Source organism: Lactuca virosa, chromosome 2 (assembly GCF_052849685.1).
Source record: "Lactuca virosa cultivar CGN04683 chromosome 2, Lactuca_virosa_CGN04683_v6, whole genome shotgun sequence".
NCBI lineage: Eukaryota > Viridiplantae > Streptophyta > Magnoliopsida > Asterales > Asteraceae > Lactuca > Lactuca virosa.
Genome location: NC_136427.1, coordinates 242,380,143 through 242,392,087, shown reverse-complemented (window position 1 = coordinate 242,392,087; position 11,945 = coordinate 242,380,143). Strand labels below are relative to the sequence as shown.

Sequence of the window (11,945 nt, the reverse complement as noted above, 5' to 3'; positions counted from 1 at the left end):
AGCTTCGCAGGAGATGCCCCGGAGACACCCCTCGCACACGCCTCGGACCCTCCTCTTCGCACGTGGCTCCTTCCCATTGGACCGAGGGTTGGTCCAATCCGAGCCAGCCAGCATCGAGCCTCCGGTTTGAAGAAGCCCCCTCGCCTCGCCACCTGTCCGACGCGTGTCACCTTCGCGCAGCTTCGGGTCCGAACCTTCGGACTATATATAGCATGCGAGGGTTCAAGATTTTTTACACTTTTTCACCCCAAAAATCATTCTCTTTCACATTTTCCACTCCCCTAAGCTCATATACAACCCCTAAAGCCCCAGTATCAAGTCTCGAACCCTAAGCAAGCCTCGAAGCCTCGAGATTCCCGAGAAGTACCTCTCTCCTGTCGAAACTCTGCCCAATTTGAGCCGGTTTCTTGACAAATAAACTCCTTTTTGTGAAACGAAACTCTGTCCGGTTCACCATCTATCAAGTGAGTTCATACCCCCGTATTTTCATAATTTCTACTGTTTTAAGGGGGGGAATACAAGCATAACACAAGAACTTTGTGTTATAAAATCATGATTCAAATCATGATAAAATAACATTAAATTATCTAAAAATACTCAACACATCAAACTCTTTTATAATCTTATATTTTCCCCAAAATTCATATTTGTATATATATATATGTATATAAATAAGATTTAAAAGGCTTAGGACTGATAACTCATTCTGAGTCCTTTTCCTTGTTTGGATGTGGGCTTAAAGTACCGGTTACTTGTCCGAGTGTCGTTTAAATTTTACTTATATATAAAATTGTATATGTATATAAATATAATAGTTATTTCATCAGTTTAACTACCTTTGTAACATGCTGAGCAAGGGATTATATGCAAACATGGTTAAATACACAATCAGGGAGTACATATAAATTATAATAGGTATAATTTATACATAGAATAATAATTCATGATACAAGTATACTAGAATACACAAGAAACTAGGGTTTTGATACAGAACAAATCAAGGTTTACACTTATCAAATACATGTTTGGAAATACTAATTCAAGGACATACTGTCAATCATTATTTCAGAATGATTGGGTTTTGATTCAAAGAATATACTGTCAATCATTATTTCAGGATGATTGAGTTTTCAAACTAATATACATGTAACGTTTATATGCTTTTATGAGACACTAGATTCAGGTTGTTTAATTCATTTTAGACAACATAGAAAAGTCCTGACATTATAACCAGAATCTCCAGCCGGGGATCGAAACAAGCGTGTGTAGATCTATATCGGGATTGACAACCCTACACTCAGGCTGCTAGCTACAGTTAGATGAGTGGCAATTGTTATCACCAGTTTAAACGCCCACAAAGCGTTTGTTTCAGGCCATCAGTCATAGTATGGTTATAATAACTCATTAAAAAGATATTAACGATACGTTAGTGTATAAATAACTAAACGAAAGTACACCTTCAAAGTACTAGTTTACAGAATACAAAATACAAAGATTCAATACAGTTTTCAATAACAGCTGGTGGAGCCAGGCACACTCTCAGTTACAAGTTTTCATAAGTAATACAAATACAAAACATTAATACACAGAGAAGGGTTTTGTGGGAATAAAACTACTTTTCATATACAAACAGAAAATATAGGATTTTCTGGAACAGTTTACATATACAAGATACAGAGATACTCTTTCAAACATAAACATTTATGCACTCACTCAACTTTATGTTGATACTCTCTTTTCAAATTACTTGTATTCTCAGGGAAATAATACACAAGTACTCCCCGAGCTTTTGAGAAGATGGAGCTTTGTTGAGTCATATCTTCTTTTGTATAACTATATTTTGGTTCAATATACAATGATTGAACACATGTAAATATTTATATTTTTTTTAATACAATGGTTGTTTCTACTTTGATTACTATGATGCATGTGTTGTGATACTACAATTCAAGTCCTCCACCCCCAGACGTTTCCGCCGTCTGGTTTGGGGGTGTGACAAAATATGATAACTAACATCCATGGAAATGGTCCTAACTCATGCATGAACCCATTAGGGCATCCACGATGGCAACTTTCTGCCTTAGGGACTCATTTAGAACTGAGAGTAGCAACTCCAAGTCCTAGAAAGCGGATTGGACTACAAAGCTTCAACCTTTGGACCAAAATGGTCCAAAAAAACTCAATCTAATAGATCTAAGGAGATAATCACCAAGTTTAGATCTTTATACCTTGAAATGGTCAGAAATGAAACAACAATCCCATATCTGCAACCTCTCCTTTGAACCACCACCTTGCCTTGCTCCTTTTTTGTTTGGAAAATGGATCCACAACACCAAGATTCTTCTCTAGTGGCCTTCTAAGCTCCAAGAACACTAAAATCCGGATTAGGGTTTTGTAGTAGTTCTTTTAGGGTGGAAATGGAGGTTGGCCTTCGAGACATAAGGTTCTTTATATAGGGCTTACCCCAAAATTAGGGTTTAGTGACTCTGAGCGTACGCTGGGCGTACGCCTCTCCGCATCCGCGACCATTCCCATTTATACGCTGGGCATAACCCAGCTTACGCTGGGCGTACCCAGCTAAACACACGCATGCATTTCATGCATGCATGGGGCTGCCTTGTCACAAAACTCCATTAGGGACTAATATTGACAAGAACTTCAAAGTACTATATCTTCTTCGTTCTAAGTCCGTTTCCGATGAACTTTATATCCACAAAAAGGTGGTGAGAAGCCCTACGCTTTGTAACGCATGCAAATTCGGGCTAGTCAATTTAGAGACGATAAGCGTAAAAAAATGATTTTTTTATAGATGATTACTTAGAATAAATAATCTTAACTAAGTTGTAGTATATGTCACAAGGTTTCCGTACATATAAAGAACTCCGAAATCCGAGTTATAACGAAGAAGTTATTATCTATCGAAGTTTCGCGACAAAACCGGCACGACACCGGGAATCATAAAAAGTGAGTTTATGATAAAATACTTTTTAGCATTTGTGACCTAAATGAAAGTTGTAGAGTACGTCTCCACCTACGCGTGGATATAAAGAACGTCGAAAACGGAGCTCGTATGCAAAAGTTATGGCCTTCCGAAGATGCAGCTGTCTAAGGGCATGACACGTGGCAGAAACCCTAGCCGCCTTAAGTCACGACGTGAACATGAAGTTCACGACATGAAACGTGTCAGAGACACTAATCGAGGTTAGAAAACACGCGTTAAAGCTACGAGATGACTCATGGAAGTTCACGACGTGAACCTATCATGTTCACGACGTGAATGGGCCCAGAACAGCCTATAAATAGCGATCAAGACCCTTTCATTCCTTACACCTTCTACTTTCTTTCTCTATCATTTTCTGAAGCCGTTTCGCGTCCCGAGCTCGACGATTACGAACCGCCGACCGTTTCTAGTTAGATTCTATCAACTCACGCTAATAAGGCGAGTGCATATTATTTTCATCTTACACACAGATATGAAGTATTTTATATAAATTACGTGCTATGTGTGCATATTATCTGTATACTTGTTGTCTATGTTAGATGAATACTATTATACATGTTTTAAATTATTTAAACTGTATATGTATTTTATATCTACAAATATGTTGGGGTAAAACATGGGTAGATGAATTAGATGATGTGTGATGAAATAAAAATTGATGAGAGGTATCGATGTTTAAGATGATTTAGTCATCTAGCAGAGTATAGACAACGACCACAAACTATTCTAGATAGTCCATTGGAACGTTAGCAGACTCGTAACCTGTATGTATTTTTGAACTAAGTGTTCATTAGGTATTTTTGAACTAAGTGTTCATTAGGTGTTTTTGAACTATGTGTTCATCCGATAGTTCTTCTTTTTGACACTATTGTGTGTCGGGATACGGGAGCGTACGGGAGTACTTTATTAGTATTTTCCCTATACTTTTTATTTTTAAGAGCTTTGGAGTCTTCGTTTCTTTTATGAAGTGATCGGACGAGCTTCATGTGTCAGCGTTTCCGTTCACGATGTCAGACCACTGCTAGGCAAAGTTCGATGCTGGATAGGGTGAGTCTGGGGGTAAAATACCTCACGATATTCAAATTACTGCTAGGCAAAGTTCGATGCTGGATAGGGTGAGTCTGGGGGTAAAATACCTCACGATAATCAGATCAATGCTAGGCAAAGTTCGATGTTGGATAGGGTGAGTCTGGGGGTAAAATACCTCACGATATTCGGACCACGGCTAGGCATTGTTATCTAGATAACTACCCCTAACTTAATTGTCTTGTGGTTCTTTCTTTTACGAACGGAGGTTCGTGGTGAAACTTATTCCATTCCCCTTATTTGATGTCTTTATCGATCCTCGTTTGCTGTTAGGGAATTTCCGAAGCAGCTTTGTCAGTTTGTTGTTCATATTGATCCTTTAGGCTAGATCTTTTAAGATCATTGTATAGGATCAGTACATGGGGATCGACGTTCGTTAGTGCTTGTAGTATAAACCTCGGGCAACGATGGACTTCGTGCCTATTACTTAGGTCAATCCTTAGGAATGAAGGTTAGATGATTCTTAGGGTAGATCTTTAAGATTAAAGAAGATAATGGGGATGAGTAATTGGGTTGATTGTTTGATGATTAAATATAATAATTATATTATTGTGGGTTGAAAACCCTATGTACTCACCAGGTTTCCCAACCTGACCCACTCAGTCTATTTGTATCACAAGTATCGATACGAAGCTACTTTACACCGAGAGATTAAAGGAGATGTAGATCACTAGTGTAAATAAATGTAAGGTCTGTTTATGCTTATGTTTCAGTATTGACGATGACATCCCAAAGTTTTAATATGAATAAAATACATTTCTTCGAAAATGCTTTGATAATATATTTGTCATGTTTTTCTGGGAACAAATTCCGCAATATATTTATTTAAAAATATACTCTGATTTTCAAATAAAGCATAAACAAATCGGTCTTTTCTAGCCGTGAAATTTGGGGATGTCACAGTTGGTATGAGAGCATTAGTTTAAGCGAACTAGGAATTTATAGGATTTTTAGACTTGAACTTAGAATGCTAAGCGATGATTATGAGATGAGTGTCTGCTATATTTTAGACACGAGCACTAGTTTATTTTAGGAAAGATGCCTAAAATGTTTTATGTGCTAAATGTTTTATGTATAGCTATAAAGATGCCTTATATGCTATTATTTGTTCGGATCTATGGTCTGTTGCCGACCGGATCTGGAAATTTTATGTGTTCAGATTTCTAAACGTTTGATTACGGTATTAGAACTGACATATAACTTTTCGAAGTAATAAGGAGATTTATACGTCTATCGTAAATAAAGCTTTCCTATCTTAAATTCTCGCCTCGGTACACCGAACGTCTTCTTTGGTGTGCAGAACATCATGGTGAAGACTCGTAGTGAATTGAGTAAATGGAGGATATGAGAAGGCTTACGATAGTGAATGATACCTATCAGAAGATATCGTAAGAATAGTATCTTGCCTTTAGAATACGTCTAATTAAATAATAGTACGTCTAGAGGAGTACCGTACATCCGAATGTACACATTTGATTGACGAGATGATAGAACGGTTGGTGTAATTCCTGAAGTTGTCTTGTCGTCTGACGTTTCCATCACCAACCAAGTTGAAGCACAATTATGTTGAAGATATGCATGGAAGAAGTCCTAGTAGAGTCTAGAGAATTTTTTTTATGATTATTTGGACACATTCGTATGTGTTAAATTGTTTTTGTAATAATAACTTGGAAAACTGCGAGACAATACTTGGGACGGGTATGAGTAGGTGTGAAAGGTAGTAGAGGCCTATACTACCGGAAGCACAGGACTCACACTTGGATAAGGGAAAGTCACAAGGTTACCAAGGTGTTAGTAATTGATTCTGTTTTGTTCAAGTATGTCGTTACCATCGTTTCGGTGATGTCTAAGAAGATGATTGATATTCCGACCCTAGTGGTCATATCAAATCGAGTCCGACTAAGACAAGTATGCTACATGGTTTAGAGAACCTAGTTCGATGTAGCATCCAACTTATGCCAGAAGATTGAAGTGAAAGATAATCGAAGCGATCAATAGAAATATCGCGACCATTGTTTAAGTAAGAAGCCTATAGCTAGAAATGCTACATGAAAAAAAATGTGATTATATCACATTAGAACATGAAGGAAGGTATATTTCATTATGGAATTTGACTCTAAGAGACCTGAGTCTAAGCGTTGCATCATACGATGAGAGGTCATTAGAACATGACCCATCGATCTGTTATGATAATGAAGTAAAGAACTTCTCTTAAGATTAGGTTGTTTAAGAAGAAGAAGGATTCTCCAATAAGGATCGATTTTGTAACTCGAAGGTTACAATTGAAAGTCCAATATAGGATAAAGAGCGGGTGCAAGATTGACCACCGCCTGCAGTCAAGAAGTCCAAGAGTTAGATACTCATTCGAAGGAACATAGAAGTTACGATTTACCTAGGATGAAAAAATAACTTATGGAGTCATTATACAAGCCCTGTTTTTTTATGATTCCAGGACGTAATCATCCTAAGGGGGAGATAATTGTAACGCCCGCAAATTCGGGCTAGTCAATTTAGAGACGATAAGCGTAAAAAATGAATTTTTTGATAGATGATTATTTAGAATAAATAATCTTAACTAAGTTTTAGTATATGTCACAAGGTTTCCGTACATATAAAGAACTCTGAAATCCGAGTTATAACGAAGAAGTTATGACTTGTCGAAGTTTCGCGACAAAACCGGCACGACACCGGGAATCATAAAAAGTGAGTTTATGATAAAATACTTTTTAACCTTTGTGACCTAAATGAAAGTTGTAGAGTACGTCTCCACCTATGCGTGGATATAAAGAACGTCGAAAACGGAGCTCGTATGCAAAAGTTATGGCCTTCCAAAGATGCAGCTGTCTAAGGGCATGACACGTGGCAGAAACCCTAGCCGCCTTAAGTCACGACGTGAACATGAAGTTCACGACGTGAAACGTGTCAGAGACACTAATCGAGGTTAGAAAACACGCGTTAAAGCTACGGGATGACTCATGGAAGTTCACGACGTGAACCTATCATGTTCAAGACGTGAATGGGCCCAGAACAACCTATAAATAGCGATCAAGACCCTTTCATTCCTTACACCTTCTACTTTCTTTCTCTCTCGTTTTCTGAAGCTGTTCCGCGTCCCGAGCCCGAAGATTACGAACCGCCGACCGTTTCTAGTTAGATTCTATCAACTCACGCTAATAAGGTGAGTGCATATTATTTTCATTTTACACATAGATATGAAGTATTTTATATAAATTACGTGCTATGTGTGCATATTATCTGTATACTTGTTGTCTATGTTAGATGAACACTATTATACATGTTTTAAATGATTTAAACTGTATATGTGTTTTATATCTACAAATATGTTGGGGTAAAACATGGGTAGATGAATTAGATGATGTGTGATGAAATAAAAATTGATGAAAGGTATCGATGTTTAAGATGATTTAGTCATCTAGCAGAGTATAGACAACGACCACAGACTATTCTAGGTAGTCCAATGGAACGTTAGCAGACTCGTAACTTGTAGGTATTTTTGAACTAAGTGTTCATTAGGTGTTTTTGAACTATGTGTTCATCCGACAGTTCTTTTTTTTTAAACTATTGCGTGTCGGGATACGGGAGCGTACGGAAGTACTTTATTAGTATTTTCCCTATACTTTTTATTTTGAAGAGCTTTGGAGTCTTCGTTTCTTTTATGAAGTGATCGGACGAGCTTCATGTGTCAGCGTTTCCGTTCACGATGTCAGACCACTGCTAGGCAAAGTTCGATGCTGGATAGGGTGAGTCTGGGGGTAAAATACCTCACGATATTCAGATCACTGCTAGGCAAAGTTCGATGCTGGATAGGGTGAGTCTGGGGGTAAAATACCTCACGATATTCAGATCACTGCTAGGCAAAGTTCGATGCTGGATAGGGTGACATCCCAAAATTTTAATATGAATAAAATACATTTCTTCGAAAATGCTTTGATAATATATTTGTCATGTTTTTCTGGGAATAAATTCCGCAATATATTTATTTAAAAATATACTCTGATTTTCAAATAAAGCATAAATAAATCGGTCTTTTCTGGCCATGAAATTTGGGGATGTCACACGCTTGTAGCTCCATACACACGCCTTTCATCCTTCCGAATAAACCTGAGACCAATAAAAGTCCAAATCGCCCCTACCCTTGGCCTCCGAGACCAAAAATCGAATACTTCTAAAACTGGGTGTTACAACTCTCCCCCACTTAAACTAGACTTTGTCCTCGAAGTCCGCTACAGCCAACTATCCCGCAACCTCTCACGTCGTTCAACAAGATAAGCTTTTTGGTTGTTGTTATGATTGTTGGACCCTTTTACCATTTGTTCGTTCAACAAAGCACATTGTTGAAAACATGCGTGCAATTCTTCTATACACCCAAATATATAACGATTTAGCATAAACCTAACTTGCCCAATCACATAATTAAAAAACAAAGTAAAGATGCAAACTAGAAAAATGATAAACAAAATAAACTTAACCATGAACAAACCATTTATTTTGTCGAACACATCAAGTTTAGTAATTTCGTTCGAAGCTCCATGTTATCCTTCTCTAATTTTATATTCCTGTTGGACATGATCGTATTATCCTTGTATAAAATCCATATTTTTGTTGTGCAATTTATCAATTTTTCCTTATGTCGGTGAACAGGTAAATCCTAATCCACTCATACAAAAAAATCATAATCTTTTGAAGGATCATACAAAAATAAACTGTAAGTAAACATTAGAGAAACAACATTAACTTAAAAAGAAATTCATATATCAGAGAATTAGGGTACCTAGTTCTTCTTGGTCGATGAAGTCCACATCTTTGGCTTTTTACCACATGTACATGCTTGTCTATATATATTAAAACTGATAAGAAAAAGAACAATATGATAGACCATCCATTTGAGAAGAACCAGATCATACATCATCCACACATGTAATATAACTTTTTAGCTTGTAGTTGCCACATCAATATTACATGTCACACTATTTAACACCACATAATCTATGTTACCGGTTAGTTAAGGCTAATAGATGCATAGTAAATTGAACTTATTGATTGTCGTTATATATATAACGGCAAACGTCAAACTAACTAACATACTCCTAAATAACCACCTATCTCTCCACGGAGACTTGAACTCATGATCTCTCATATGAGAGAGTCACTCCTTACCGCTAGGTCATTGACCCTTTGGTGTGAACAACAAATATATAAGTATAAAATAAAACTTCAAACATATTTAATTTGTCATTAATTTAATTATATTTCCAGTCATCTAGACGTATAACAAATCATGATTATTTAGATTGCAATGTCGACGTTGACACATATTTTATTTTTAACATACAATATACCTTTAAACCTAAAGATATTTACTTGTTTCGTGAACAATCTCTAACCAATTCGATTGTTTGGACTTTGGACAAACTGGTTTGTACTTTGTAGAATCCACTTGCTACCTACGTACTCAATTTTATTCTTTTTGCAAGAAACTAATTTTGTCCAAAAATTGATAAGCTTTCTAAAAGTCATATGAAGTTTATAAAAAGTAGATTGAGAAACTTTTCGATTTATTTGTAAACAAGATGTTTCTATTACAAAAGTAGACAAAACCATTAAATGCACAGATGTTTTCCTAGTTTGTTTGAATCACTTTTACTTTCTTTAATGCCGGTTTCAAAACCAGATAGGTTTTTGACCGATTTATCTCAGAGTAAAAAAGGAAAGATTTTGATAAACACAGACGAAGAAGACAGTTGATCACTCGATGGGTAAAGTGAAAACTGAAGTATGTAGCAAACTTGCTTGACATGTGAAGAAAGAGAAGAAATCCACTTGTGTCTCTTTTCGGCCCTAATCCCATACGCAACCAGAAGCAAGTAACAACTCCAGATCTACTTCAATTTCCCTTTTTAATAATAATTCCCATAATCTGATGTTGAATCATGAATCGTTTGTTTGAGTATTTTGATTCGGTAGATTCGAATTTCGAAACATCTGAGTAACGGATTGCAGGTTGAAATGGGGGCATCTGAGTCTGTACAAGTAACCGACGACGACGATGAAGAAATTGAAGAAGAAGAAGAAGAAAGAAACGATCATGGTCACAACGACACAATCAGATTACTTGGTGAAGAAGACAGTTTAATGAAGAAGGTCGTGGAACAAGAGCCGGAACTGTTACCCTGCCACGCATCTGCATCGCCGTTATCCCCTCAGCCGTCGTCTTTCGGCACTCCACGCCTTGCTCCATCCATCAAGGTATGGGACCCTTGCAACGTCCTTTCTCCGCCGCCGCAGTTCACTCGGAGCTTCTCCGACGCGGTGGATGACGATAGAGCTATGACGGAGGTGTACTTGATATGCCAAGGCGAGTGCCATGTTAATTTAAGACCAGATTTGGTCGGTGGTCGTTGCCCTGAAGCTACACTGACGCCTAACGGGAAGAGACAAGCTAGAGCCTTAGCAGTGTTCTTGAAATCTCAGGGGATTCGATTCAATGCCGTTTACACTTCCCCTTTAGATCGCGCTCGATCGACAGCTCTTCCCATCTGTCAGGTACTCCATTACTTCATCTGCTTGATTCACAACTTATGCTCATTTGTAGGAATTCGCATCTTGATCCTATTTTTCGATAAGTTTAAGGAAGTAACCGATTGACTTGAGTAATGAGTGTATCTTCTTGAAGCTTCAAATTTGGTTCGATTGATAGATTCTTCAGAATCCTCAATTGGAGGTGATATTTCGATCACGAATCTTCTAACTGGCCCACCCCTGGTCAGCATTCCTGCAAAAGGGGAATATCAAATATGAATCTCGATTGATTGATTAACTTACAGATTGTTCTCAAGTTCCATCAATTAATATCCGTCGTAGATTTGGGTTTGTGGTTTTGCATCTTAATTTTCGTGTTCTGTTTGTTTGCAGGAGATGAATTTTTCCGAACACCTGATACAAGCATCGGAAGCCCTACAGGAGATGAGTCATGGACTATGGGAGGGGTGCGTGAGGTCCGATGTATACACCCCTGAAGTGTCGAGCTTAATCGAGAGATTCCAGCCGGATTTTGCAGCCCCTTCCGGCGAATCACTCCGGCAGGTGGAATTCCGAATGCTCCAGTTCCTAAACGGAACAGTAGTATGCTTGCCGGAAAAGCTCCGATCTGGTGGTTTTTCACCTCCAGATCATCAATATGGACCTCCATCACCCCGGTGGGATTTACTACAAAAGCCCAAACAAGTGTTGGCCAGGAGGAAGTCCGGGAAAAGCCGCCTGCAAATGGTGACAACCACCGGAGATCAGGAGGCGGATGAAGAACCGAACCACCACCACCACCACCACCATGTGGGGGTGGGGATGAGTGGGAGAAGCAACAGCAGCCATTGTGTGGCGGTTTTCAGTCACTCGATTCCTATCAAGTGTCTTTTGACAGGGGTTCTTGGTTGTAGCCCAGTGATGTCAAACAAGATGTGCATAGAAGATTCTTCTGTGACACTACTCCAACATTCATGGAAAACAGGGTGGCAGATTAAAAGATTAAATGATACCTCCCACCTTCGGCTTCTGTAGTAGACTAGTACTAGTAGTTGGGCCTGGCGGCAGATATAGGGCCAACTCCGGCGGCAAGTCGGCGGAGGGTGGTGGGAAATGGGATGGTAGTCGCATTCTTTCAATTGTGTATTTGTGTAGCATCACACATGAAACAAACATTTATTTATGATTTATGATTTGTGATTTTTGATGATTTTTGATGATGGTTGATTTGAGTTGTTTGTATGTATGTATACTTTAACATTTTGATTTGAAGGGATACTTTCATTACAATAGTTTGATTTGGAAAAGGTATGATTAT

The 11,945-nt window shown here is 38.1% G+C and overlaps 1 protein-coding gene across 2 annotated transcripts; it reads left to right on the top strand.

The window, feature by feature from the left end:
• Window positions 1–9,722: 9,722 nt before the first annotated feature.
• LOC145160646 (uncharacterized) lies at window positions 9,723–11,839 on the top strand. Of its 2 annotated transcripts, none has more exons than XM_079079927.1 (3): window positions 9,723–9,968; window positions 10,109–10,651; window positions 11,021–11,839. In XM_079079927.1, exons 2-3 carry the CDS (start codon window positions 10,115–10,117, stop codon window positions 11,660–11,662), a joined length of 1,179 nt encoding a protein of 392 aa, XP_078936053.1. In that variant the 5' UTR covers window positions 9,723–9,968; window positions 10,109–10,114; the 3' UTR covers window positions 11,663–11,839. The 2 variants fall into 2 exon arrangements, with proteins under 2 accessions (XP_078936053.1, XP_078936052.1); XM_079079926.1 differs by having other exon boundaries at window positions 9,724–9,972.
• The last annotated feature ends 106 nt before the right edge of the window (window positions 11,840–11,945 follow it).

What these genes read in the sequence shown, in the direction of transcription:
- LOC145160646 (XM_079079927.1), top strand. Translation starts at nt 10,115, where the DNA reads ATGGGGGCATCTGAGTCTGTACAAGTAACCGACGACGACGATGAAGAA. An exon ending in CAGCTCTTCCCATCTGTCAG is followed by an intron (nt 10,652 to 11,020) that starts GTACTCCATTAC and finishes GTTTGTTTGCAG; the next exon opens with GAGATGAATTTTTCCGAACA.